The sequence below is a fragment of the Pinus tabuliformis genome, chromosome 4_2, assembly GCF_031772625.1.
Source record: "Pinus tabuliformis cultivar Carrire ecotype Pingquan chromosome 4_2, CPIR1, whole genome shotgun sequence".
Classification (NCBI taxonomy): Eukaryota; Viridiplantae; Streptophyta; class Pinopsida; order Pinales; family Pinaceae; genus Pinus; species Pinus tabuliformis.
The window spans coordinates 427,048,091-427,071,811 of record NC_142304.1 but is presented as its reverse complement, the minus strand read 5'-3'; the positions used below and the strand labels follow the sequence as shown (position 1 = coordinate 427,071,811).

The 23,721-nt window shown below is 40.5% G+C and overlaps 1 protein-coding gene across 1 annotated transcript in view; it reads right to left on the bottom strand.

The window, feature by feature from the left end:
• Nucleotides 1-23,721, bottom strand: part of LOC149169784 (callose synthase 3-like) — a 392,932-nt gene that overhangs the window by 301,881 nt on the left and 67,330 nt on the right. The window contains exons 10-12 of the mRNA XM_089428814.1: nucleotides 5,887-6,024; nucleotides 5,642-5,718; nucleotides 5,440-5,533 (exon numbers count right to left, since the gene is read on the bottom strand). Of these exons, the coding sequence (XP_089284940.1) occupies nucleotides 5,440-5,533; nucleotides 5,642-5,718; nucleotides 5,887-6,024 (309 nt within the window). The remainder of the gene's footprint in view (nucleotides 1-5,439; nucleotides 5,534-5,641; nucleotides 5,719-5,886; nucleotides 6,025-23,721) is intronic.

The window sequence follows — 23,721 nt, the reverse complement described above, 5'->3', positions numbered from 1 at the left end:
GAGCCACGAAAGTGGTTGCACAGAGTGGAAAAGGCAGGGTTACTAAACCTGCTTTGGGTGCCACATTTCCACCGCGCCCCAATAACAATTTTCGTCATCAGACAGCTACTTTGCTTGGTGCATGGTGGGTGTTTATGGCTGGAAGAGGCCATCCCCATCATGGCACACTTGATTCACCGCATTACCCGGTTCCCATGCAAAGGAGAGGACCCCGCAGATATCTCGGAGGGGAAAAGCAGTGACTTGGCCATCGCGGAGGCCATGAAGAAGAAATATAAATTGGAGAAGAAGAAAAGGGGCTACGCCATATCCAGCATCAACGACAAAGCAATAAGAGTGGCGACCCAAATTCTGGCAGGTAAGGTTATGCACAAGTGCCGCGTGGATGAGGTACCCGCGCCGATGGTAGCACTTGCTGAGCAGTGCGCGGAGGGGGTCCAGTTTAACTAGTCCGAGTTCCTCTGCAAGGAATTCTTGGAGAATTGTTGCGAGGCTCAGGAACAAGGCAAAACGTTCCACTATGCATGGCTTCTGCTGTCCATAGTGCTCGTGGTAGGGGAATTGCTGGAGGACAGTCAGTTCCCCACAATTGACAGGGATTTGTCGGAGGCCGCAAAGTATGCTTCGCTCTAGGCCACAAAGGATGCAAACCGGATCCACGACAGTAAGATATTCTAGGTGTTCATGGAGATGAACCTCAGAATGGGGATCAACCACAAGCCGCGGTTATCACCCATTGTTTACAACAGCCTGCAAAGTTTTGCAGAATTTAAAGTGAACCTCCACAGCATATACATCAGAGCGTGCAAGGACCCGACCAAGCAATGGAGAGAGCTACCCTTTGTAGCCACGGACGATGTAATCTTTAATGTACTGGAGACATGGCCGCCGGAGTGGTGCGCTCTAGACATCGCAGCAATGAAGAAGTTTGTGGCACAAAGGAAGAAAATGGAGGCCAAACTACAGATGGCACAGCTGGCAGAAAAGAGGAGGAAGGAGGCAGCGGCAACAAAAGCGCAAGAGGCACGGGATGCTGCACAGACAGCAGCTGAACAGAAAAAAGGCCACAGGAGCAGCACAAGAGGCAGCTAAAAAGGCGCGTGTGGGCCAAAAGTCACCTTCACATGGGCAAGAAGCAGAGGAAGAGGAGGGAGGAGCGAACCCACACACCACGTCAACATAGCTTAAGCGCCAGCACCCGACCGAGCGGACGGGGCCACGCAAGAAGGTCAAGGCATCGAAGTTGTCTATTGACTCGATCACCCTTACTAAGGGTGATCTGCACGACATTGGTGAGACAGTGCGCAATGTCACCTTCGAGGCCCTCCAGCCGTGCAAGAAGGTCAAGGCATCGAAGTTGTCTATTGACTCGATCACCCTTACTGAGGGTGATCTGCACGACATCGGTGAGACAGTGTGCAATGTCACCTTCGAGGCCCTCCAGAATTTTATGCAAGAGAACCAGATTGTGTTGGGGGCCCTCAGAGCGTAGCTACAGGAGTTGCAGGTGTGCACTCCTCAAGCTGGTACCCTTTCGACCAGCCTCGTAGTAGGGACAATTGCAGTAGAACAGATATTGCGCACTCGGGTGACAAATACAATAGTGTTGCCGGAAGGAGCACTGGTGACAACAAATGAGGCCGACAGGCCTATGATTAGCGCACTGAAGAATATCGGGATCAACATGGTTGCACTCCCGCGGGAAACTTTATACGTTTTGTAGGATGCGATTACTGCAGAACTGCGGGCTAGGGAGAGCCGCACACTGCAAGTACTAAGCGAGCAAAAAATCAACATGGAACAGTTGATCTTGCAGCGCGACGAAGTGGTGTCATAGAATTGGTAGCTGGTACAGGTACTAGACGAATCTTGTCAAAGCATCCCTGAGTTGGCCATCCCAGCAGACACACCAGTAGAGGCGCACATCCACAAGCTAGCAATAGGGGTGCGCGAGGCACGGGGGGAAATGACAAAGGTTCAGCTGGAGCTGAACCTTCAAATCGCAGAGCTGCGGTTGAAGGCGCAGCCATCCACCCCTCCGGAAGTAAGAGAACAACGTGCCAGCACTATTATAGTGGGACTAGACGAGATCGCCAGTGCAATAAAGGGCTGCACCAGAATGTTGGAAAAGTCATTTGAGGTCCTCATGAATCTGCAGGAGGACCCCAACATCCAGCCCTTAGAAATAGAGGCGCGTGAACTCCAGCAGCAGTATAACAACGTCAAAGGAACTGCACAGATGGTCGCCCTCACTCAGAGCCTCGCACAGATGCAATAGGCCAAAGCGCTAAAAGAACAGGTGGACACGGCATGACACAAAGAAGCAGTCCTGAAGGCGCGTGTTCAGCCTTGGATCGACGAGGCCTTCACCATCATAGCAGCAATTGAAGGCAAGCTCGCACAAATGCAAGGGACACAAGCACAGATGCAGGGAAGCAGTTCCGACACCACGGTCTCGAAACAACGCGTACAGGAGATCCAGCAGGCAGCTGCTCAGTGCATTGCCGACCTTGCAGCAGTTCGAACAGAGTTGGAGGGACTCCACGCGAAGATCTCCGCGCCGACAGAGTGACTCGAGGGCGAGTCACGATGTTTTTGTTGGGGGCCTATTGGGTATGGAATCCCCCCAAGGCATGTTTTGGGGCTTAAAGCCCAAGTTTTGACCAAATCCTTGGTAAAAGCTCTGCGAATTATGGGCGCGGAGCGCGAAGTCATGATAGAGTCACAGGGTTGTCTGCCCTTGTTTTTGTAATATAATATCGGCAAAATAGACCTACCCATGGTCCGCGGACCATGGGATTGTATAAATAGAGCAAGGCTCTAAGTATAGAAGAGGGCATAGCTTGTAGAAGCATGACGAATCTAAGAGATTGAGTCGAAGTGTAAAGTGTGTCTTTGGGTCGCAGAGTAGGAGAAGGCTCTGCAGCTGAGTGCACAGAGGCCTAGTAGTCCGCAGCTGAGTGCGCAGGGCAGGTCGAGTCTGTAACCGTTGGAAGAATTAATAAAGAGAAGTTTACCATATTTTTGTGTATCGTTTCTTGTTTAAATGTATTATTGAGTATAATATTATTGGGTATAAATTGCAAGTGAACTGTTTATTTGTTGCGCGAACTTATATCTGTAGTATAAATAAATATAACGTAAGGCATCTATTTACGCGAAGATAATTAGCTGGTAGAGGAAGATAAATAAGATCTCAGGTGTGACTTAGGGGAATAACACAGAGCGCTACTCCAACAGCGCTGGATCCCCATAGCCCCTGGGTAGGGCTGCGCGAAGGCCAAGGAGGCGCGCGAAGCGACTCATAGTTGGACCAGTTCAACCTCTCAGACATCTCAAGGGTGCGGAAACCTTGTTCCAACACCCCCCCATACTACTTCGGTGAGACCTCAGTCCGCGCTCCGCGGACTGTTGCCGAAAGGGCCAGTAGTACAGGGATTTGTTTGGCTAATTAACTCCGAACATGGGTCAAGCCCCAACAAGCCAACAATGCTTTCAATGGAGATGCCATGAGCTACTTTCTTTCTATCATGATGATTGCTATAACCATGTAGACTTTCTACTTCCGCTATACTTCCATGCTTCTATGATGATGTCATCTCTATTTCAGCTCTAATGCATCCTATAATTCTTGCCATGCTTCCTATCATGATAGCTATCTTTTACAAAACTAAAAAGAACTAAGTGAAGGAGATTATTTCATTCATAGTAGAGATCTTTCAGTGCCTCCTGCTTTGATTTTTTCTTTTCAAATTCTTCCACTTCTTCGGTGACATGGGCTTCATTGTTTTCTTTCCTTTTCTTGTTGCCCTTCTTGAGTTTAGGACAATATCTCTTGAAATGCCCATATTTCCAACATTCATAGCATTGGATCTTTGACATATCGATCTTCTTCTTTTCCAGAGGACCAAACTTCCCAAACTTTCCTTTTCTCCTAGCCATGGCCGCAAATGCCTGAACTTGTTTGTTTGATCCAACATCACTCTTTTCCTTCAACCTAGTTTCTTCAACCTTACATAATGACAAAGTTCAGTGAATGAAGTAGCTTCCTTCTTTCCATGGATACTTGATACAAAGTTACCCCATTCATCAGGTAGTGCATTGAGCACAATGGTGGTCATTTCTTTGTCGGACATTATTTCCCCTAACTCTTGTAGTTGATCTCTTATTTGTGACACCCTCATAAAGCATGAAGCTATCCCTTCTTCTTTTGATACCTTCATTTTGTATTAGCTTAGTTCTCAAAGATATCACTTCTCCTACAGTGCTTACAAAAAACAGTTCTTGTTTCGTGCTTTATTGGGAGTCTCCTCCTGCATAGTCAAATGGCCTTGGTGCTCTTGATTAAATACAAGTTCCATACCCTAGTACCCTAGGTGCTCTTGATTATTGGGAGTCTCCCCTACATAGAGGGCCTAGTGCTCTTGATTAAATACAAGTTCCATACCCTAGTACATGACAAAATCCAATGGAGACATTGCAATCCCCCCAATCCTGAAATCCTAAAAATTCCACTCTCCATATGAAATCCAATGAGGTTGAAACCACTCTCAAACATCCTCAGTCATTTCATGGTAATGTTAAAAAATTAAGTAAAAGGACGAAATGAAAGATAAAGGAGAATGTCACTTTTACATTATAAACATTACCATGAATTGCATATCAACACTAGGGCCATAGGCCTGAACATTACGCTACCCCACTAAAATAATAATTGTTTCCAATCTTTAATAGCTCCCTCTATCACTCCTGAATAGGCAGGGAGCGACAAAAAAAATTAGGGAGCGAATTTCGAGAGCGCACTCCCGGGGTCGCTCCTGGCCGCTCCCTCGCAACCCTGCCTTAGAATCCAAATACACAAAATTGCATGCTAACCTACTAATCTTCTATATATATGAAGTTGAACTTGTAGCACGTAAAGAGACTGGGCCATAATAGATATGGTATGAAGTGATGGGGCAGAGGCTGATCATACAAATAATGGAGATTTACCATGAAACATGACGTAATTGGAGTAATGGACTTGCTGCCAAGTGAAGTTGGTTCCAGTACAAAAGGGAATCATGCTATGTTGTTATTCTTATATGATAAAGCAGATAGGAAGGGCTTAAGGAAAGATAGATCTCCAAAAACACTAAGCTATACAAGCAAAAAATTCCTACTGAGACAAGTTTAGCTTGGATATAATCTTGCCCTTTGCCCAGAAAATATCCTCCAACTATAATATGTTGTATTATAATTTGAATGGAATAGTTTGTAACTCAAAATAAACAGATCCGTACAACTAATCTAGTAATCTTTTTTCTATATCACTGTAATGATTTCAAACATGGGGGAGAATTATTACTCAATTGTTATTAAAGATCTTATGCTATTTCCAATACAATATGTTTAGAAGATATTATTCACGAATATAAAAATATTGACAAGTGTTGCTACCTTCACGGATGAATGTTTTTCAAATTCTTTTGGTACATAAAAAAAATCTGCATCTGCACGCATTGGCCAGCCAAGGCGAAAACAATCAACTGACCTGTTAATGAAGATAGTCATCGTTTAGCATAGCATTCAATTATAGAAAAACTCGCATGTATAGAAATTCTGGGTAGCATGTTGAAAGTTTGAAACATATCCCCCATACCAGAAAAATTCATTCAGATCATCATAGTTCCTCCATTGCGAGTGTTTGGCTGTTCCGTTTCTATTTCTCTTGACTTCCTGTTCAGAAAAAGCAAATAGCCATTAATGTGAAGATACATGTATATACTATCAACTGCTCATCATTATAGAGACCAGCATACATAATCAATAGGATGTAAAACTACATGCAGATGAGAACAACATACATAATCGATAGGATGTAAACTACAAGCAGAAGCTAAGTACCTCTGAAATAACATTATATATTGGAGTCACAACTTTTTTAAGGAAGGATTCCTCCTCACCACCATATGCTGGCTTTATATTTTCCCCAGTCACAGTGCTCACAGTGCCACCTAACAACCCAAAGAGTTCATATGCCATCTGCAAAAATCCAAAATCAAGGTTACACTGGAAGTCCCGGAAGAACCTGAACATCTGAGACAGAAGATGAAGAGAATTTGAAGAAAAAAATATGTTGATCCGATAGAATATATAATGATGATGTTTGCAATCAATATAAAACATTAGAATTGCTAGGATTGTCTATATGCTATATTTGCTAGAACATTCTTCTGAAAAGCAACAAAAAAGGTTAGCAACTAGCTGTAAAATGGTAACAATATTATGAGTTCCCCCAGGATAGCCACCAATGCCTTTGTTCCCATCTGAGACACATGCAGAGACCAGCACATCTACATGGATTTCAACCTTGTCACTAACCTCAGGAAGCTTTAAAAACCAAAGTTCTCAAACTCAATTGGTCTAATCCACCATAAATGCTAAGACTTCACTTTTTTACAAGGATGGCCAGATACAGTGTGGCGTTTTCAGCATAACTTCATTGTGACTACAAAACTGGTTGAACCATTTCTTTCTTTTATGGCAACTAAACAGGACCCTTTGACATTTAAGATGTAACTTAAATAGCATTTCACGAGCCTTTTTAACATACATGTTTTGGGAGCAATAATTAGAAGTTCGTGACAAGCCATTTTAATCTCAATTCTTTCAATGACAAGATTTAGGCCCCCTTCCATTTAAAATGCGTAACTGCTGCTGTCCATTGTTGCCCATAAACAACTGTTCCAGACTTCAAATTCAACAGAGGTAAACTGTCTTCTACTCCAAGTGACTGCCATCGACAGTCAAAACAGTGAAATAATGGATTAAGCCTGTTTGGTTATAGATGACTGTTGCAAATATTGGCAATATATGGTGATACATTCAACTTGATGACACGAGACAAAAGAAAAAAAAATGCAAACATTATAAATCCTTGAAAATATCACAAGATATTGAAAATAGTTCAGTATTTCATCAAAATATTCCAAGTCGATGCAGTTATCAGTGGCGCTGTGATTTATTCACTATAAATAGCCACAGTCACATTTTTGCTCATTTTGCAGAGGAGAACTAGGGGAATGAGCGCAAGGAACTTACTCACCATATTCCATCAAATTTAGGAAGGGAAAACTAGTGTTTTCATTGCGATTATCAAATCTATTGTGAAGTGGGGACCGCTTCCCATCTTACTGTTTTCATATTTCCAGATGTGTCAAAATTTCAGCTTGTACCTTACTTTGACAAGATTTAAGATATGATGTTGTTGCTTTAGTTTTTTTTTTAAAGACCATCTTAGTTTACTTTAAGTTTGTCAACATTTTCCGACATGTCCAAACATTAAGTTTGAGGACCCTTGGTGATTTATTGCTGATTCATGATAAAACCAGCATTGATTGATGATATGTGGTAATCTATGGTTGGTATCTTAACTGTTTGATGCCCTCATTTTCAATTTATAGTTGTTACTTGTTACAAATTATTAAAAAAGCTGAATTTATAGTTGTTACAAAGCAATGAAAAATATAAGTTGAATTTTCTATTCCTATTCAAGTCTGGCAATTACAGCCCAATAATTTAATGTGTATGTATTTTTTCCTATCTTGCAGTTTGCACCTGTTAATGTCTATCAAAAATATTTTCTGTGAATGAAAGGGAAAAAATTATATGATTATAATGGTTGCTAATTTACAGACTAAGTTAGGACTCCTGGATATGGGTAGGATTATTGTTCAAAACTGAAGTCATGTAAAAAACCTACGGGCAGGGATGCTATTAAGCCAACAAGTGGTTGCAGAGCTTTTCATGTTCAAAAAATCTCATGAGGGTAAATTGTTGTTGAACAAAGGAGCACTGTAAAATTCAGCTTCAGCAAAAGACCCCCTCTGAAGCAGATTGTCAATGAATCAATGTATGGCATCTGGATGATTACAGAGTCCATGCAAGCACAAGATATTAAAAACACTGACACTTTAGATGTTATCAAACACCAAGTTGAAACCATTATTCTTCAAATAATACATCCTGTTTGAAATTTTAATTTACTTTGACATGTTGAATGAAGTCATCTAATTCCATTTACTCAATGCTGTTAGATTTATCCAAACCCAGCACCCGGTATTGAATTCCAAGTAATAAATCACTGAAAAAACACACAGCTAGATTCCTAACAAATAATATTCAGTGGAAACAAATTACAATCTGAATCACATGAATCATAAACAGATTTCCGCCCAACAAATCAGTTCATCAATAATAAAACTCAGAACCTACTTGGGCTCCTGCCCTGGGATAATGGTCCAACTGAAGAATTACATATACAGCAATAATCCAGTTGATCAAGCCCTAGATCTATCCTTCGATCTTCCTCGCTGATCTGGATCTATCTCCCTCGCTATTCCTTGCACCGTCTTCGGAACTAACACACAGGGGTATCACACTCCTTCTGAGGCTAGTGACATTGTATGGTGTCTCTCTCCTCTCCTAGCCTTGCTTTTATAACTTTACATTGAGCCAAAACCCTAACCCTAACCCTAACTTCAAAGTGATTGAAAGCCGAGATTAGATCTCGCCTCACTTGAAATCAATGGCTAAGGTTAAAACTTGTTCGCTAAAGTTAATTACTTTACTTTTCCTAAGTTTTGTTAGCTCAATAAGCCAACATATTAATATGTGTTTTTTCCCAAGTTAAACTTAGGCTAAGTTATATTAGCAACTTGCTCAACCTAGAGTAAGTGTTCTAAGGATATGTGGGTGGCTTCTGCACACCTAGACACAAAGCCTATGAAGAAGTACCTGCCCAAGCTACAAATTTAAACACTCCGTCTTAGCGAGGTAGGTACTTCTGAAAGAACCTTCTCCACCTGGATCTGTCTCCAATCCCACCACGTCATCCGATATTATAGCTACTCCCTCTGGAGTTTAAACTGGAAGACTTCCCTACTACCCGCTTCGAAATCTAATCTGAAGACCTGTTTCTCCCAACCATGCTCCTAGGATCCTACTCCTGAGCATCCATCAATGTTAGCTCATACCAACTAGTCCTGACAAATCTAGAAGAGGCCTCCTACCCATCTTCCAGATTAGAAAGTTGAGTCCCAAGTACCAACTCAGTCTTCAAAGCTTCTCGCTTAATCTCTGTCACCAACATCAATCTTGTGCTAAGTCTTTCTAGCACTACTATGGGTCTTTCTCGCTCCTTTCAGACACCCATGAATTATATTGCCAATCCACCAATTGGTATGATCTCCCTCTCTCCCTTTGATGGCTGACCTTTGCCAATCTCGTTGGTTGTTCGTATTGTCCCTTGCACCTACATAGCCAGCAGAACCCTATCGCACCTCTACTCACAGCGTATCACGGAAAATTCCGATAGGGTAGCGAGTAGGGTAGGAGATGCGCGTGGAGTTGGGCGGCTTTGTGGGGCCCGCGGATGGTATTTTAAGGTGGTTTTGTCCAAACAATGGGCGGATTTCCTCCAAAGTTTCTCCCTTACAGTTATAAAAGCAAGCCCAAACTCTCATTTGTCTCACACAATTCATTTCAAATGTTTATGAGAGTTTGAGAGCTTGGGCAGTGCTGCAACAGCCTTGAGCTTTGGAGCAACAGCAGCAAGTTTGGATGTTCTTTGTCATCTTGGAGGAGCTTTCTAGTGGAGTTGGCATCTTTGGGAGGAGACTTCATCAACTAGTTTTCATTTCCAACCTTTCAGGTATGATTTTTCCCTAAAAATATTCCAAGTTAAATTGATCTTTGTTTTTTAATTTTTTCCCCTTTCAAGTTAAAATGCATTAAGGAAGAAGGATAGTAGTTGATCATAGGTTTTGACTTTTCCTATTTTATTTGCAGATCACTTTCATTCAAAATCTGCAATTTCACCATCCATTATGGCCCCAAAAGCCAAATATGTTGCACGGGTTCACTGTGATGTTGTTGATGGAAAAATGTTGTGAAAATATTGCAAGCACCCAATGGGAGGAGGGGGTAATTATAGGTTGAAACAACACTCGGCTGGTATAAGAGGCCAAGTAACACCTTGTGATGCACCAAATGAAGTCATAGGGCCTCTTAGGAAAGAATACCTTGGAAAGTTTGAGAAGTATCAAGAGGCAAAGGCTAGGGAAAAGGCTATAAAAGATGAAATTGCAAGGAAGAAGGAACTTGCAGAAGTTATGGCTAGGAGAGAGAGAAGCAAGTGGGTATGATGATTTTGACTTTAAAGACTCCTCCAATCCCCAAGATGTTGAAATTTCTAAGTCTGACATGTTAGAAATCCCTACTGCATTATCTGGTTTATTTCACCTACTTGTTTATTCCTTAACAAGTTATTTATACATATAAATATTGAAAATAAACACAAATGCAGCGTTAACTCATATACAGATCAGCAATTGAAATACTAGACAAACACACAAGGGACACCATTATTTTTGGACAATCGTCCCCGGAAAAACCCAATGCAGGAAAACTAGTGCAGCAACTCTAGCTACCTTTGCGTCAGCCTCTTTGGTCACTGCGCTAACCCTCTGGCACTATCTCTGCCTCTCTACTATGTACTCACTGCCCCTCGCTGCAACAGATCGCTAATTCGAATTTCCTTAGCAAGCCTCGCTCCAGAAAATCGAACTGGCTGATCAATCTTGGTGTATCTCCCACTGACCCTCAGGCCTCTTATACTTTTCCTATTGAGTCTTCAACGGCCGAGATTAAGTCTCTAATCAACGACTAAGATTGGATTTGGCTTGATCCATGTCATTTAGAACATTCTCACCCAGTTTTATATTAATACCCATTAATATTTTAATTTTCCTAAGTTTAGACTTAGAACCCCATTAAAAATATTAATTATTTTAATATCTCTCCAACAGGAATGATATTTCCCCAAACCATTTATGGGTCTTGGAGATCTTATATGCCTTAGCCTCTCCACCAATTTTCATGGCTAGAGCACATTCGATGCTACCACAAATCAACACAAGACCCCTTTCATTATGTTCCTCCCTCCCTTGGTCTCAACCTCAAGGCCAAGCCAAAGGTAAAAAAAGGATGAACATTAAGAGCTATTTCACACCTTCCTCCACCTCAGCCTCTGCTAGTGCCACTGCCTCCCAACCAAGTCTAAGTCAACCCACCTTGGATGCTCATTGGAAAAAGCAATGCAAAGATGTTGCTTTTGAATACATTGTCAGATGGTGGTATGATGCAGATATCCCCTTTAATGTTGCTCGCTCACCTTACTACCAAGTTATGTGGGATGTTGCTTTTGTTGCAGGAAAGGGCTTCAGAGGCCCTACTATGCATGACTTGAGGGGAAGACTTTTGCAAAAAGAGATTGCATCCATTGGAGAATATTTGAATGAATATAAAGAGTCATGGACCAAAACAGGTTGTTCCATCATGTCAAATGGATGGACTGATGGAAAAAACTGCACTATCATAAATTTCCTTGTCTCTTGCCCTCAAGGAACCATGTTTTTGAGATCAGTTGATGCATTTGATAGGGTGAAAGATGCCAACCTATTATTTGAGCTTTTGGATGACATTGTTAAATCAATGGGGGTACATAAAGTTGTGCAGCTCATCACTGATAATGCCTCAAATTATGTTCTTGTTGGAAAGATGTTAGAGTCCAAATACAAGACCATATTTTGGACCCCATGTGTTGCACATTGCATAGACCTCGTGCTTGAGGACATATGAAAAGTGGAGTGGGTGAAGAACATTGTAGAGCATGGCAAGAGTATCACAAAATACACTCATGGGTGTTGAGCCTAATGAGGAAGAACACTAGGGGCAAGGAGCTTGTTAGGCTCGCCATCACAAGATTTGCAACTCACTTCTTCACATTGCAATCTCTCACTTCCCATCAACAAAATTTGCAGAAAATGTTTTCCAGTGATGAATGGAATTCATCTCGATGGACAAGCAGAGCAAGATGGAAAAGACACCAAAAGGAAAGTTTTGGACAACATTTTTTGGCAAAAAGCAGCAAAGGTTGTGAATTGGCGAGGAAGATGCACCTAGTTCACTTTTGCCCAACCTACCCCACAGTTGTACTGTGCACTTGGCAGATGACCTAGGACTTCTATGCTGATGTGGCATCACTTCCACAATCATCTGAGCCCTTACAGATGGTCTACAGGAATCTTCGACTTACTTGGAGACCCATGAAGCCACTTGTGTGCCCTCATAGCCATTGGGAGCACCACAAGTTTATTATGCAAGGAACAAGGGGCCAACCCCTTGTCCATTACTTTTGGAAGTCCAACTCATCATTTTGGCACATATGGACTTTATCAAGCCTCTTACAGAGCCCAACAACATACATTATTGATTATTCGACCTCTCGGGAGGCTTATTATTATATCTGCCACGGCCATGGTATAACGCATTCAGTTTTGCCTTTGACTAGGTATTAGTTTGTTTTTGACCAAAAATTTATGGGCATTAGTTTGTATTAGTTTGTTTTTTTAATTATTTAAATTTATTTATTTGTAAGGTGATTGGTTGAGGTCTTATTATGGGTTGTTTAATAACTTCCATTTCTATTAGTTACAAATTTTTTGTTTTTAGTTGTATTTCCTTTTTATTTAACTTTGCGATTTTTTCTTTTTCTTTTTTCTATTATTTCTATTTTCATAAATTATAATTTTTCACAATATTTTCAATTTAAAATGCTTTATTATTATATTAAATACATATTTTCATAAATTTAATTATAAACAATTAAATATATTAATAATAAAAAAAACAAACACACACAGATATATGTATGTTAACATAAACAATATTCATTAATCATATTTCTTAATTTTTGGTGATAACATTCAACAGTGCAATATTTTATTAGTTGTTTTATTTTTGTGATGAATTTTTTGCCTTTGTTATTTTTTTATTTAATTAAACTATATTTAAGCTAAACGGCAAGTGCTAGCTACGATGTAGTCTTTGTTTTATTTATGAGCTAGTTTGGTGGGCTTGTCACCAATAGATAGTTATTTGCGCATTATTTTAGTTGATGGGCTAATGTAGGCTCAAATTAGGAAATTTGAACTCCGAATGAGTGTATAAATAGGAGAGACATGAATTCATTTGTATCATCACTTTGGATTGGATCATTCTTCTTGATTCATCCTTCACAAGTGACTCTCCATATACTGAGTCTCCTCCCATCAGTGAAAGTCTGTAAAGAGTAGGGAGTCTTAGCTAAGGTGACAGTGAGCTAAGTCTCCATTGTTGCCCTTGATCTAGTAGTTGTCCCTTTAAGAGTCCCTTTTACGCCCCCCACTAGTTTGAGCGGTAACAGTGACCACAAATTATTGAATGGGATAGCTTTCTCCTCTTCATAGGCCTTTCAACAATGGTAATCATTTCTTTATCGAATATAATCTCTCCTAGATCTTGAAGTTGATTCCTTATTAGAGATGCTTTTGTCAGACATGTAGATATCCCTTCATCCTTTGATGCTTTCAATTTGCATAGATCAAATCTTAGTGATATGATTTTTCTTGTCGTGCTTTTAGAGAATAATTTTGCTAGCCTATCATACATCCCTTTTGATGTCTCCAACTCTGCTGCATATGGGATGAGGCAATCCTTGATGGATTCTATAAGGATCCTTTGAGCCCTTAGATCCTTTTTCATATATTTACATAGTACTTTCCCTTTAGATAGTTTGGATACTTTGCTATTGACATGATCGATAACTTCATTTTCTTTTAGGACTAAATCTACCCTCCTTTTCTATGCAACAAAGTTCGACGACCCAACCAACTTGTTGATCTCTTTGCAAAATGAAGTCATTTTATTAAATTTAATTTATAGGAATAAAGATACTTACTTTTCAAGTGAACATGAACTCTTCAACTTGACCCCTTTGATGATGATGATTGATGACTTCTTGATGATGTCTTGATCTTCTTGTGTGATCTTCTTCAAGGATAAGGATTTTCTTTTGAGATGAAATCCTTTGCTTCAGAGAGAAGGAGATTGCCTTGATATCTTTGATGATGACAACACCCTTGATCTAGCTACCCTTGGATGAGCCAAGTCCTTCCTTTCTTGAGTGGAAATAGGGTCTTTGAGGTCCTTTTCTTTGATGATGACTTGAGCAAGAATCCCAAAACTTCTTTTGTTGAAGACTTCTTCTTTGATCTACGGTTTCGACACTTCTTTGTAGATCTTGACTTCAAGATGATCTTCTAGATTCGCTTTGATGCCTTCCTCGAGATTTGGTCCTTAAATGCTTGAGTGTCACTTGATGTGATTCCCTTTCCGGTATTTTGTCACCTTAGCTTTGATACCATGTTGAGAAATCTAGGGCATAGTGATTAGGTGATTTCTCTTCTAATGATAACTGCTTGTAAATGCTTTTTACTTCTTAAGATTAGGATCTTCTCTTTAGTTGGATTATTATAGTGTTCTTCTTCATCAAACAGCTACCAAATCAAAAACAATAAAGAGACAAGAGACACATTATGTAGGCGATGAACCAGGGCCAAAACCTCTCCAACTTGAGAGGAAAACTCAAACGAATTCTTCTTCTTATAGAGACTTCAATTGATGAATACCAAGACCGAAACCCTTGACCTATTTGCCTCTCCAAGACCAAGTCTCAAGACCTTAATGTTTCTCCTTCTTGCCTAAGTCAACACAAGTCAACTTGCCTTACTGCACTTCTCGGCTACCCTAAGTTTTTGGCTTCTTTCCACAGACCTGCAATCCATACCTCTGCAATTTCACACGTGAGAGGATTTGGAACGAGCTTGGAGGTATTTCCCTTCTTCGCTATACTTGGAGACTTCTCTAGAGTCTAGACGACCTCGGCTAGTAATGGAGTTGATTTGGAGACCCTTTTGGTGACTTCCTCTTGGATTTTGACATTACTGCAAAAAACCTACTTTTCTGCCACACGTGAGAAGATACTAGCCCAAAACAATGTTAAACCACTTCAATAAGATACCTCCTTCCTTCGCTTGGTTCTAGGCTTCTTTCTTCATAAACTCCCCACTTCTTTTTTGCCTTTTACCCTTGATCGAAAAATATTTCTCTAGAATGAAGGTTGAACTGCCTATTTATAGTGTTTTGTCCATCAAGAATAAGCCGACTTGAACTGGTGCCTAAGACGACATGCTTATTCTAGAATCATTCTTAGGCCGACATCAAGGAGTGTTTGTGACAAGGTCTTGGAGAGCTTGTGACACAAATAAATTCTCCTTTACAATGTGTAACATACCCAATGGGTCTTTCATCTTTGACATTGACTCTATAGACTTTTATGACATGACGACTAATCCTGATTCCTAAAGGCTTACAATGGGAGCCGTAACTAAAAATAAAATTCCTTGATCATGAAACCCATGATTCAAGCATTACAAAAATAAATTTATTTTTTCTTCTTTACATCAATTATAAAAAATCATAATTACATGACGACTAATCCTGATTCCTAAAGGCTTACAATGGGAGCCGTAACTAAAAATAAAATTCCTTGATCATGAAACCCATGATTCAAGCATTACAAAAATAAATTTATTTTTTCTTCTTTACATCAATTATAAAAAATCATAATTACACATGTCATTATGAAGACGGACCTAGTTACACTTTTCAACATATTCTTCTTTTCTCAAGTTTAAAGTTATTTTGCAAAGCTATTGTAGGCATCAATGTTATCTCAATTCATTTTCAAAGCATTGCAATTTACAATGACAAAATTTACATGTTTTATTTGCTCATTTTGCAAGCACATACATTCCAACCTTCATTTGCTTTAGTTTGTTATTGGTTCATCATTTATCTTTAGCAACTCACAATTTTAATTGTTCAGGAAGCTTATGCATCTTGTATTTACTTGAGCAACTACAGAAGTGATCTTGTGGAGCACATTTACTTGAAGCAATATCTTTTACATAACACTTGCAAACTCACTTGCATATCATATTAGGCATTCTAATTTAGTTTCATTTTAAACAAATTAACCTCCAAGCATAAGCTTGGTTGATAGAAATCATAGGAAAAAGACTTTCTTGGAAAGTTCTTCCAATTGGTACGAAGTAAGGTAAAGGTGTGTGACCCTGCAATTATGATGGTGGCTTGTCCACTTGTAGGAATAAAGACACACGTTGGCTAATAGGACTCGGGGGAAGGGTATCGTTAACGGCGTCATCATGTCCTCAACCCCTCTTTCTTATAGTCACCCCAATTTTTACCCTTTGGCAAGAGCTCAAGAGGAAGATCTCTCACCTAGATTAGGCATTTAGATTAAAAGTAACCAAGATAATTGCATCCAATTTTAGTTTAGGTGCATTTCATATTAACACATCTTATTGTTTTACTTGCAAATAATCATTACACTTGTCATTTATGAATATGTGTTGAATTGGATACTTTGGGCAAGTATCATCTCATTGTGCAAGTAGAATTCTAATTGGTTTCCTTTGCAAGATATTATTTCCTTGTATGCTTTGGATTAATAAGTGATCATATATCTTGAAAGCATTTTAATATCTTGTATTGATATTTTATTTTGCTAACACCTTTTGTTTCAGTTTGAAGCACCTTACTTTATTTTGAGCTAGTATCATTCATTTTGAGCAATATTTTGAAGGCACTAGTTTTACATATGCTTATTATTATCTCATGTGTTGATGGTTATTGAAGTTGATTTTAGCTCATATTGTTCATATTATATTTGCTTGTAATCTCAAAAAAGTAATCCATTTCACTCTAACATCTCGTAGAAACCTCACATCTTTTAACTTACTTTTCAATTTAGGGACCACCCCCCTTAGCTAACCTAGGAAATCGCTTAAACAAAGAGAGTTGGGAATAGGTGACAGCCCCTTCTCTTAGTTGTGCCACCAACCACACCTTGTGGGATTAAAACCTTTTCTCACTAACTAGTAGGTGTGTGTGACAAGCGGTAGCGACATGAACGATATTTCTAGGGAAGCTGCAAGGCGAAAATTCAACCTCTTTGACTGTTCTTGACCAAGAGGAGTAGAGGCTAAAATTCTGCCTGTTTGACCAAATTTGAATAGTTGTACAAAACACTGATTTTCTCTCTCCTTTGAACAAGTTTGAATGGAAAGTTGTGCGAACAATTTGACAATATTTTCACTCAAAAATTCAGACATACATTTGATTGAATTGTACAATTTCTCCTAAGAAAAGAAAAGAGAACAATCTCTTATTTTATTTACATTATTTTCTTAATTATTTCAATACTAAAAAAAGAAGAAAGAAAAGATCAATCTCTTATTTTATTTTCTTTATTTTCCGTAAGTATTTCAATCCTTTTTGTATTATTAATTATTATTAAACAATTTAATCATTTTCACATTATCGATATCCCTTTTTTAGTTTTAATTTTACATTAATATTATTCTTTCATTGACTTCATCTCTTCCCTTATTTAGTCATTTATTTAAAAAAAAATGGTTTATTTTAATTAGTCATTTTTATTTTCTTTATTATATTTATTTTTATCTTGATCTTGATTTACTCATTCTTTTAACCTATTATTTTAGATTCTTATTAATTGGATTAATTCCTTTAATTCCTTAAGTTGAAAAAAAAAATATTTTGATTTTTATTTTTATTTTTTTTATTATTTATAATTTATAATTTATTTATCGTTATTATTTTTTTTAATATTTTTATTTCATTGGTAGTTTATCACTTATTATATTAAAATATTTTTAACGGTTATATTCTAACAATTAGATTTCTCTATTCAAAACTAGATGTTATTTTCTGACCGTTATAATTAATTGTTCTCTACATTGCTCTCTTTATTTAATCTGGTGCCATGATCTGATTCTCCATTTTGTCCTCACAATGAACCACAATAGATGGTTCGAAACACATTGACAAAATATTTTTGATGTGATTATTGCCGAAATATTTCTAAATATTAAAATATTGTTGGGTTGTTCCCTGGTTTGGGTTTTCCTGGGATAAACTTTTGTGTCTTTTGTGCATCATTGTTTCACTATGATCTCTACTACCCTACTGCATTTATGGTTGAAATTTTCAGAAGTGTAATTGCTTAATGATGTAGATGTAGAAATTTCTCATTTCCCACCCCGGTGTTCAGTTTCTCCTTATTTCTCCCATATAGTTAAATGCCCTTTCCCATAACCATACATTTAACAAGCTGGAAAAAATAAATTTGCTGAAAACACAAATCCTGGAAATTTTACAGAATGCTGAAAATTGCAGAAATAAAAATCAGCAGTAATAAACAACCATTAAAACACATTTAAACACTGAGATTTTTGGTCAATGTGACCCTGGAAAAACCCCCTACAACTCTTGGGCAAAACCAGTTCGAGAGCTCTTCTTTATTTCTGGAAAATGCCTTTTTACAGTAAGAGAAATATTCAGCAAAAATCAGCAAGCAAACTTTTACAACTTATCTCAGCCTTGCTGAAAACTCAGCCTTGCTGAAACTCCGCCTTGCTGAAACTCCGCCCTGCTGAAACTCCGTTGTACAGACTTGCTAAAACTCAGCCTTGCTGAAACTCCGCCCTGCTGAAACTCCGTTGTACAGACTTGCTGAAACTCCGCCCTGCTGAAACTCCGCTGCTGAAACTCCGCTCTGCTGAAACTCCGCTGCTGAAACTCCACAGCTCACTGTCCAGAAATCTCCCTTGCTCTCTTACTCTTCTTTTCTCAATCTGCTCATGAAAGAATGAATGACCTTTTCCTCCTTTTCCTCCTTTAATCTAACCCCAAGTGACTTTTGGGTGATCCAAGTGACTTTTGGGTGATACCTAAATCCAATGGCTGAAATAGATTGAGATCTAAAGCTGAGATTAAATGCTCATTTAAATCTCACTTTTTATTTTTTAATTCACCCCACTTTAATAAAGACCCACTTAGCCATTTATTTCCAAAGTCACTTTCCCTTTCTAAATTTTCATTGACTTTATAAAATTCACTTTAAAATTAGACTTAGTAACTTTATCACTTAAAGTCACTTTTAAATTAGATTTAACTTTATAAAATTATAAGGTCACTTTAGGAGAAAAATTAAATTCTTTTGGACACTTTTCCCTAGGCCAAATATCAAAGCCTAAGGGAACCACCTGTCCTCCGGTACCAAATTTCAACACTCCCTCTTACCGAGGAAGGTGTTCCTCACCACACCCATCTTGTCTCTGAAGTAGACATGCTTGCCCCGTGGTAAGGCTTTGGTAAGAATATCTGCAACCTGCTCATCAGTGGAAATATACTCAAGCTTCACAGCTCCCTTCTGAACATAGTCTCTGATGAAATGATATCTGATCCCGATATGCTTTGACCTGTCATGAAATACTGGATTCTCCGTGAGTTTAATGCAACTCTGATTATCACAGTAAATCACTGAAGGTCTCAACGGCTGACCAAATAAGCCAAACAACATCTTGCGAAGCCAGATAGCCTCACAACTAGCTAGACTGGCTGCCATATACTCTGCTTCCGCTGAACTCAGTGTTACTGACTGCTGCTTCCGGCTGAACCATGACACTACTGCTGAACCCTGACACTACTGCTGAACCCAACCCAAAACAACACCCTGAAGTGCTCTTCCTATCAGAAGCACAACCTGCCCAATCAGAATCAATATAACCTGGCAATCTCACTCCATCCCCTTGCCTGTAGTCCAAACCATAATCCACTGTCCAATGCAAGTACCGCAAAATGTGTTTTGCAGCCACCCAGTGAACCTTCCTAGGCTCACACATAAACTGACTCATCGTGTTGACTGCAAAACAGATATCTGGTCTAGTGTTGACCAAATACATCAAGGAACCAATCAGCTGCCTGTACAATGTGGGATCCACCAACTCGGAATCCGAAGCATGAAGCTTCTTCCAGTTGGTGATCATCGGTGTCGACATGGGTCTACAATCCTCCATGTGGAATCTACTAAGGATGTCCACAATATACTTCCCCTGCCCCAAGAAGAAATGCCCCTCCTCCTGCCACACCTCCAAGCCCAAAAAGTAATGCATCAAGCCGATGTCCTTCATCTCAAACTTCGTCGCAAGATCTCTCTTGTAGTGCTCTATGAGTCTCTCTGCACCTGTAATGACCAAGTCATCCACATACAACACCAGAATGAGAAGCTCCTCACCAATCACAATAAAGTAAAGGTTCGGATCTGCCTCACTCTTTGTGAAACTCATCCCCTGCAAATATGTATCTATCCTGGAGTACCAAGCTCTGGGAGCTTGCTTCAGGCCATAAAGAGCCTTCTTCAGTCTGCACACATGGGACTCCTTCCCATTCACCTCAAAGCCCTGTGGCTGCTCAATGTACACCTCCTCCTGTATGAAGCCATTGAGAAATGCAGTCTTCACATCCATCTGGTGGATCTTCCAACCCATCTCTGCTGTTATCGATATAATGGAGCGGATCGAAGTATATCGAGCCACGGGAGCGAGGTCTCCTCATAATCAACTCCCTCTACCTGGGAGAACCCTCTAGCCACAAACCTTGCTTTGAATTTCTCAATGCTGCCATCTGCAGCATGCTTTACCTTGTAAAGCCATCTGGAAGTAACCACGGATTTGCCCTCAGGCCTCGGCACCACCTCCCAAACATCATTCTTCATGATAGAAGAATACTCCTCCTACATGGCCTCTCTCCAGACCTTCTGGCTAGAGGCCTCCTCATAGCTAGAAGGCTCAGAGTCAAGGATGTTGGTAACCATCGCCATATAGCTACAAAACCTCTCAGGTGGTCTACTCTCTCTGACCGGCCTCTTCGGCTCAACAACAGATGAGGCATCTCTCAAGGTGTCCTGAAGCCACTTGGGCTTCCTCTTCCCTGAGCATGCTTCTCCCATAGGAGAATGAAACTCCTCCTCCTCATCACCATCAGTAGCCTGAACTCCTGACCGTCTGTCTGTTGTCCTCCTGCCTGCACCTGAACCTGTAGAAGCTGAGGTACCGTGTGAACTGTCCATCAGTGGACTCCCTAGTGAACTGCTCTGTGAACTGCTCTGCATGCTACCCGGAGCACCACCCCTCTGACTCGGTGAGCCACTACTCACTAACGGACCTGACATCCGCATAGATGTACCTCCTGATCCTCCTGATCCCTGCCCACTGGATCCCTGCAACTGACTCAACTGCTGCTGAGGGTCTGGTTGATCCAGATACTCTAACTCCCGTGACCTCCTAAAGGCCCTGTCCTCCTCGAACTTCACATCCCGTCTGACAACAACTCTCCTCTGTGCAGGAATGTAAATCCGAAAGGCCTTTGAGCTCTCATTGTAGCCCACAAAGATACCCTTCTCTGCGGTGGGCTCTAGTTTGGTCCTCTCCTCCTTGGGTATATAGGAGTATGTAATGCATCCAGAGATATGAAGATGACCAATATCAGGCTTCTTCCCAGAGAAAGCCTCCTCCAAGGTCATGTGCCCCAAGGCACGATGCGGACTCCTGTTCTGCAAGTAAACAGCTGTGTTGCAGGCCTCTGCCCACAAGAACAATGGCAACCCCTGATCATGTAACATGGCTTTGGTAGCCCCTATGATGGATCTGTTCTTCCTCTCTGCAACCCCGTTCTGCTGGGGGTTGTAAGGAACAGTGAACTCCCTCCTAATGCCTGCCTCCGCACAATAGTCAACAAACTCTCCAAGGGTGTACTCTCCTCCATTGTCCGACCTCAGGGACTTGATCTTTCGACCTGTCTGTGTCTCCACAAGAGCTCTGAACTCCTGAAACCCCTTGAAGACCTCACTCTTGGTCTTTAAAAAATAAATCCAGGTCCTCCTGGAGTGATCATCAATGAATAAAACATAGTACTCATATCCACTCAAGGAAACATGAGACATCCGACCGCTCACATCGGAATGAATCAAATCAAATATCCTAGTCGCTCTGTTGTCACTGCTGCGAAAAGGGGATTTGGCAAACTTGCCCATCGCACAACCTCTGCAAGTATCAAAGTGATCAGTACTGAAATCTGGCACACCTGTAGTGATCTCCCGCAATGTCCTCAAGGCTCCATGATACATATGTCCCATCCTGCGGTGCCAAATCTCACACAGCTCAGAACTGCTAGCTCTGCTATCGGTACTACTACTCAATGCCAAAAGGGGCTGGAATGCAAACTTGTACACCTTTGCATGGTGTACACCTATCACTCTAGCTGAATCAGCTGGAGTGCCCCTGGGATACATCAACACCTTTCCTCCCCTGAACAGTACCTCATATCCTCTGTCCTCCAGAGCTGAGACAGATATGAGGTTCTTCCTCATCCCTGGCACATAAAGAACATCTGACACTTTCAAGGGAGGTTTGGACTCCCTCTGAAATGTCAGTGTCCCCACCCCGACTGCTCTATCAACTCTGTCATCACCGAGTACTACCTCTATATCAGTGCCACTCTCTGAAAGCTCTAAGAAGTACTCACGGACTCCTGTCATGTGATGTGAAGCCCCACTATCCACATACCAGATACCTGAAGATGCTCCGCTAATCGAGGGAAAAGCATGCTCCCTCTGAACCTGTGTGGCAGGTGATCCTGCACTAGAGGACTCACACGTAGTGAACGCAAACTCTGCTGAAGCTGCCACGTCCTGGTTCTTCCCCTTCTTCTTCTTCTTCTCCGGACACACAACTGCATAGTGTCCCATCTTTTGACAATTCCTACACTTCACCTTGGAATAGTCCTTCTGTGTGTTCCCCTGTTTACCTTTGCCTTTGCCTTTGCCCCCACCACTGCTTGTGGAAGCCTGCTTCTTCCCTTTGTCTTTCTTGCCTCCTGCCACCAGTGCTACATCCTCATCCTGTTCAACTGGCTTTGCTGCCCCAAGCTGACCTTTCCTGATATCTGTCTGAATGCAATCATCCCAAAACCTCTCCCATGTGGGAAGGGTCTTACGTGCACAAACCCCATCAGCAAAGTTCAACCATGAATGGGGGAGGCCATTCACTACAATCTGCACCAACTCAATGGGTGGAATGGCCTCTCCAATCGCTACCAACTCATCTCTCACATTAGTAATCTTTGTGAGATATCCAGCTGCACTATCATTACCCATCTTAATGTTCTTAAGCTTCTCCTTCAAGACCATCTTCCGGTTCTCATTGGTACTCTGGTAGAGATTGGACAATGTTGTCCACATCTCATGGGCATTGCTCTTTCCTCTCACATGAGGAATGCAATGGTCTTTGATTCCGTCTAGAATCAGCCTATTACCCTTGTTGTTCTTTTTATTATAAGTTGTCAACTGAGTAGCATCAGTAGGCACAACAACAGGGTTCTGTGTGGTATGCACCATGATATCCCAGACTTCTACCTCCTCAAAGATACTCTGCATTCTCTCCTTCCAAACGCTGTAATTTGTATGCCCATCTAGCCTATCCTCCACTCTTAATCCCAATGACATCCTGTTGTCCTAAAACTGAAAAATAGCACTGCTGTAGTAAAGATAAAACTGTTGTTTATGAAAAAAATCAGCTTGCTGGAATTTTCTGAGTGAAAAATCAGCAGCTGTAATTTTTCCTTTTGCTGTCCCAAACTGTCCTTTAGCACTCAAGCTCTAATACCATGTAGAAATTTCTCATTTCCCACCCCGGTTTTTAGTTTCTCCTTATTTCTCCCATATAGTTAAATGCACTTTCCCATAACCATACATTTAACAAGCTGGAAAAAATAAATTTGCTGAAAACACAAATTCTGGAAATTTTACAGAATGCTGGAAATTGCAGAAATAAAAATCAGCAGTAATAAACA